Consider the following 5,349-nt stretch of genomic DNA (forward strand, 5'->3'; position numbering starts at 1 on the left):
GATCGTAGAATTAGGACCTTGGTCATGGGATTAGGACCTTGCTTGTGGTTTTAGGACCTTGGTCATGGGATTAGGACCTTGCTTGTGGTTTTAGGAACTTGGTCATGGGATTAGGACCTTGCTTATGGGTTTAGGTCCTTGCTTGTGGGCTTGGGACCTTCCTCATGGTTTTAGGAACTTGCTCATGGGTTTGGGACTTTCCTCGTGGTCTTAGGAAGTTGCTCATGGGTTTAGGATCCAACCAAGGATCCCATCCCAGTGCCCCCACACCGTGGCCTTGGTAGGGATGAAGGGAAAGGCCTCGCCCAGGACTGCAGAGCCTGGGAAAGGCTGAGACTCCATGTGGGATGAGCCCTGGCAGAGGATTTGGGAGCACCATCCACTGCTGTGGGAAACACAAGGATTCCAAGTACCAAGCCAACAGATTTCTATGAATATATTTATTAAAAAGCACTGAAGACACTTTCTGTTCAGGTTTTATTGGTGTTTCATCCAGAAAGCAACTTACAGCCTTATTCCACAGGTGGGAAAACCTTATCCTTTGAGTCCAAGTTAATTCTGGCCCAGGAAAATAAAACACTCATCTCCATGAGGAAAAAAAAACCTTGGACCAGGATGAATGTCCTGCATCCTCTGTAAGACAGGGCCCCAAACTGTCCAGTCCCACTCCTATTAGCTTTTCCCATGGGATTCACTGGTCCCTGGACAACTCCCTAAGGAGCACACGGATCCAAAATGGTCCTGCTGGGTTTGTGGCAGGAAGAAAGGGAGCCGTGAGATTATCCAGGTGGAATTGCACATCAGGGAATAGCCCACCAGAGAGAACCCAGACTAAAGCCCAGCACAAATCAGTGTCTTCCCAAGGCCGGACCCACCTCTGTATTCCACTGGAATACACAAAGGTTGTAACAGGAATCAGGATTACCATTTTTTCTGGAGTAAATGTACCAGCTCTGGTCTCACCCTTATGCTTCCCTTTCTCTTGTTTATACTGTTACAGCCAACAGTTCGTGGACACCTTAATAAAAATTAAGGCTGTCTTTTCCCACAGATCCCGAGTCGGCATAACTTGATGTATGTTGGCTGTCCCCCTGATTTTGACGGGGTAATTAATCTGCCTAATTTGTTCGGTGCCTGGCTTGGAGAACACAGGCAGGGGAGGAATTTTCTGTAGGGTTTCTAAGAATCCCACTGCTGCCTTCTCCCCCTTCTCCAGCCGCCCGTGCAGAGAAAAGAAAGAGCAGACAGAACATGGAAACATTCCTATCAGCTACATTTTCCTGTGCTGTGTTTTCATCTCACAATGGAGCCCCAAAGACGAAAAAAATAACAGCAGGAAAGGGTTTTCCTCCATGCTTGGAAGAACAGGATGCAGGTCGCTGCCTACTGCAAACTCCTTTGTGTTCAATTCCCACTCCTGGAGCAATTAAGCCTCAAGGACAATGAACCCAGCAGAAACTTCAGGAAGCTGCTGTACCCTTAAAATCACATGTCTGTTCTTTTCTAGCACCTTTTTGCCCCCACAGAGCGCGGATAAACCAGGATGGAACACTGCTGGGATGGGATGGGAAGCAGGTCCCTGCGCCCCTCGGGATTTTGGGAAGGATTCCTGATGAAACGGCTTCGTTGTCAGGAGGGGCTCCGTGAAGCTGGGGAAGTACCTGGGGAGCACCTTTGCCCTGAGAAAGCATTTGCTGTGGTGGAGTTACAAGTTTGACGCATAACAAAGAGCAAATATCCAACATCCAGCGCGTTCCTTACACGGGGAGGGAGGGAAAACACGCTCAGCCCGGAGCCCGAGCAGCCAGGGAAGGGATCCTACCCAAAAAGAATGATCCAACAGGAAAAGTCCGGCCTCCCATCCGGTTGCTGCGAAGGAGAGCATTGTTTGCTGTATTTTGCAAGTGGATTTAGGCAGGATACACTGGAAATGGGTAGGTGGCTCTTCCAAACACAGCTTTTCCTACCTTTTTTTCCAGTACAGGTGCTGCCTTGGCCCCTCGCTGAGCAGTTTTCCCAGTGCTGAGGTGACAGATTTTTAATAAAAACCCCCAAAATAAAACGTTCGAGCCCACCCTGCTTGTGTCTGCAGGGGCCAGTTCTCACCCCGGTGAGACACATCCGAATTTCAAGCCCTTTTCCAAGAGAACAAAGCAAATCCAAGGGTGGAATGCAGTCGTGAGTGGAAGGTGGGGGGAGAGCAATGCTTTGGGGATGGCAAAGGACAGGGTGGGGAAGGGCTGCAGGAGAACTCGAAACGAACTGTTTTCCTTTAGGAGTCCGAACCATAGCTGTTAATTTGCCTTTTTGGAGCACGGCGAGGTCCCGAAGAATCGAGGGATTTGCCTGGCAGGCAAATCCCACCCCATTCCTCCTCCCCCTGGTTAACTCTTCCCTTGGAGCGGCAGGACCGCACCGCACAGACGCACCCCGAACAAACATCATCCCCCCTCCCTTTTATTTCCACTTTCGACCCCCCCGCGCTCCCCACCTCCCTCCTACCTGCGCTCCCCGCCCTGCCCGCGGCTCTCGGGCTGCTCGGGCACCCAGCAATAATTATCCGCCGCGCTCTTGGCCGGCCGCTTCTCCTTCTTGGCGGCCCTCCTCCTGCAAGCCACGAGGGCCAGGGCGAAGGCCAGCAGGAGCAGGATGGCCACCAGGCTTCCCAGGATGTAATAGAGGAGCAGCCGCGGGCCGTCGGCGCTGTGCTCGTCGGGGCCGGGGGCCGCTCCCTCCGCCGTGGGGGCCCCCGGCGTCACCCCGGCGGGCACTCCCAGAGTCCGCGGGATGCTCGTGGTCCGCGGGGCGCCCGTGCTCCGCGGGGTTCTCGCGGTCCACGAGGCGCCCGTGCTCGCTGGGATGCTCGCGGTGCCCGGCGGGCCGTCGGGGACCTCCTCCGCGGGCTCCTCTCCGGCGGTGGCTGCGGCGCGGCAGCCGCGTCCCTCCTCCTCCGGCAGGAAGCCGGGCGGGCACACGCACTCGTAGCCCCCGGGCAAGTTGCGGCAGGGCCCGGGGCAGGGATCCCGCAGGCACTCATCCACATCCAGGCAGGAATCCCCGCCCGGCTGGCGCTGGTAGCCGGGCCGGCAGGCGCAGCGGAAGGAGCCGGGGACGTTGATGCAGAGCTGCGGGCACACGCCGGGCTGGGCACACTCGTCCAGGTCGTGGCAGAGGCGGCCACCCGGCCCCGCCGGGCGGTAGCCGGGCGGGCACAGGCATGCGAAGCCCCCGGGAGTGTTGTGGCACTGGTGCTGGCACGGCCCGGACAGACACTCATCCACATCCAGGCAGCTCCGGCCGTCGGGGGCCAGGGTGTATCCAGCCTCACAGCCGCACTCGAAGCCACCGGGATGGGCCCGGCAGGTGCCCTGGCAGGGGTTGGGATGGCAGGAATCCTCGGGCACGCAGGAGGCCATGTCGGCGGCCAGGGAGTAGCCGGCGTGGCAGGAGCAGCGCGGGGGCTCCCCCGGCACCTCCAGGCAGCGGTGCTGGCAGCCCCCGTTGCGGTGGGCGCAGGCCACGGGGCACAGGGGCCCGGGGGGGTCCCAGGCGAAGCCCCCCCCGTCCAGCGTCCCCTTGCAGAGGGCGAAGGCCGGTCTCTGGCCCCCCTCGCAATCCACCTCTGCCAAGGTGCCGAAGGGCGCGGCCGCCAACCGGGAGCTGCGCACCCCGAAGGGGGTGCCGTAGGTGACCCGGCCGGGCCCGGCCAGCGGCAGGAGGCCGCACATTCCCTGGAAGCTGAACTTGCAGAGGAAGGCGGGCAGCGGGAGGCGGCAGGGCCGGTCGGCCCAGCCGGCGGGGCCGTGGGGGCCGTGGGGCCGCAGGCTGGCGCAGCGGGCGCTCGTGCAGGTCATCGACGGCTCCGACGCCCACGCCGAGAAGTTGCCGGGCGTCCCTCCGGCCACCCAGGAGAATCCCCGCAGCGGCTCCTGCGGCTGGACGCAGTGCCCCCGCTGCAGCCACAGCCCGATCCAGGCCGGGCCGTGCCCCCCGGCCGCCTCCAGCAGCTCCCGCAGCCGCGCGGCCTCGCCGGGGCTGCCCACGCTGGCCAGGTTCCCGCCGTTGTGCCGGCAGCGCTCCTGGGCGCCCTTCCAGTCCAGCTCATCCCGGTGCAGGGTGTAGCAGGCGCTGTCGGCGCACACCACCTCCGCCTCCTCCCCGCCAGAGCCCGGCACCGCCAGCGCCAGCAGCAGCAGCAGCAGCAGCAGCCGGGCCACAGCCATCCCTCCGGCTGGATGGACGGACACACGGACACAGGGACTCGGCAACGCCGGCTCACATCCCCTCGTCCCGCCGAGCTCGCCCTACGCGCATCCTGTGCTCCCGGGTCTCCTATTTATCACCGGAGGCCACGGCTTCCTGTAGCGTGGTTCGGCTCCCGGTTGCTTGTTGGTCCCTCGCTGTCTTCCCCTTCCCCCCGGCACGGCCGGCTCCGAGCTCCCATCCCAAAGTTTCGGCTGCTCTGGCTGGTGACGCTTTTCTACGGGAAAAACTCGCCCCGCTCCTGCCTTTTTTTTTTTTTTTTTTTTGCTGCTGTTTTTCAAGGGCTCGATTTACTCCCTCAACCCAGCAGACGGTTTTCTAACCCCTAATAGGGTCCGAGAGTTTGCAGGCACGTCTTGCTAAAACGGGGAAGGAAAACAACCGAACTGAGGAGCCGTGGGATCCCTGGCCATCGGCCTCCAAAGCAGACGGAATATTTGGCGCCGTCTCCCCCCGCGCACGCGCGACGCTTCCAGTGCATTTTTCCCCTTCTCCGTGTGCTTTAAATAGATGGACAAGCCCTTGGAATAGGAGCTGGGTCGTGGGAAGGTCCGGGCTGCCAGGACAGAGCCGAGCTCTGATGCCGCTCTGAGCAAACCCTGGTCGGTGTTGGCATCACGTGGGCGAGGGTGGATCGCAGAATCCCACAATGGTTTGGGCCAGAAGGGACCTTAAAGCTCACCCAGTCCCACCCCCTGCCGTGGGCAAGGACACTTTCCACCACCCCAGGCTGCTCCAAGCCCTGTCCAACCTGGCCTTGATGCCAGGATGCTCCATTAACACCTCCCTGATCACTCGTGGCAGGAGGAAGGCAGGATGGTGTCTCCAGCCACGGTGCTCCTGGAGCTTCCCACTGGCTGCTGGGAGACCCTGGGATGAAGGTGAGCTGGCAGATGCTTTGATGACACGTGTCAAGCGATGCCAGTCACTGGAAAAGCAGAAGGAGGGATAACAAGTGACCAAAATGGGTTTAAAAATAGCTCATCCCTGATGGTCCACGCGCCCTGCTGCATCCCTAGGAGCTTCTCCAGGAGCTTCCCTCTGGCAGCAGCTCGTTCAGACTTTAACCCCTTGACCTGGGAGTCT

The 5,349-nt window shown here is 60.1% G+C and overlaps 1 protein-coding gene across 1 annotated transcript; it reads right to left on the minus strand.

Annotated features, from left to right (window-relative positions):
* Positions 1 to 2,498: 2,498 nt before the first annotated feature.
* CD93 (CD93 molecule) lies at positions 2,499 to 4,992 on the minus strand. The gene has a single exon (XM_017837398.1). It carries the CDS (start codon positions 4,221 to 4,223, stop codon positions 2,499 to 2,501), a length of 1,725 nt encoding a protein of 574 aa, XP_017692887.1. The 5' UTR covers positions 4,224 to 4,992.
* Positions 4,993 to 5,349: the final 357 nt, after the last annotated feature.

Source organism: Lepidothrix coronata, unplaced genomic scaffold (assembly GCF_001604755.1).
Source record: "Lepidothrix coronata isolate B3197 unplaced genomic scaffold, Lepidothrix_coronata-1.0 Scaffold304, whole genome shotgun sequence".
Lineage (NCBI taxonomy): Eukaryota > Metazoa > Chordata > Aves > Passeriformes > Pipridae > Lepidothrix > Lepidothrix coronata.

Bases quoted from the DNA above. Each gene is read 5' to 3' on its own strand.
- CD93 (XM_017837398.1), bottom strand. From the start codon at position 4,223: ATGGCTGTGGCCCGGCTGCTGCTGCTGCTGCTGCTGCTGGCGCTGGCG.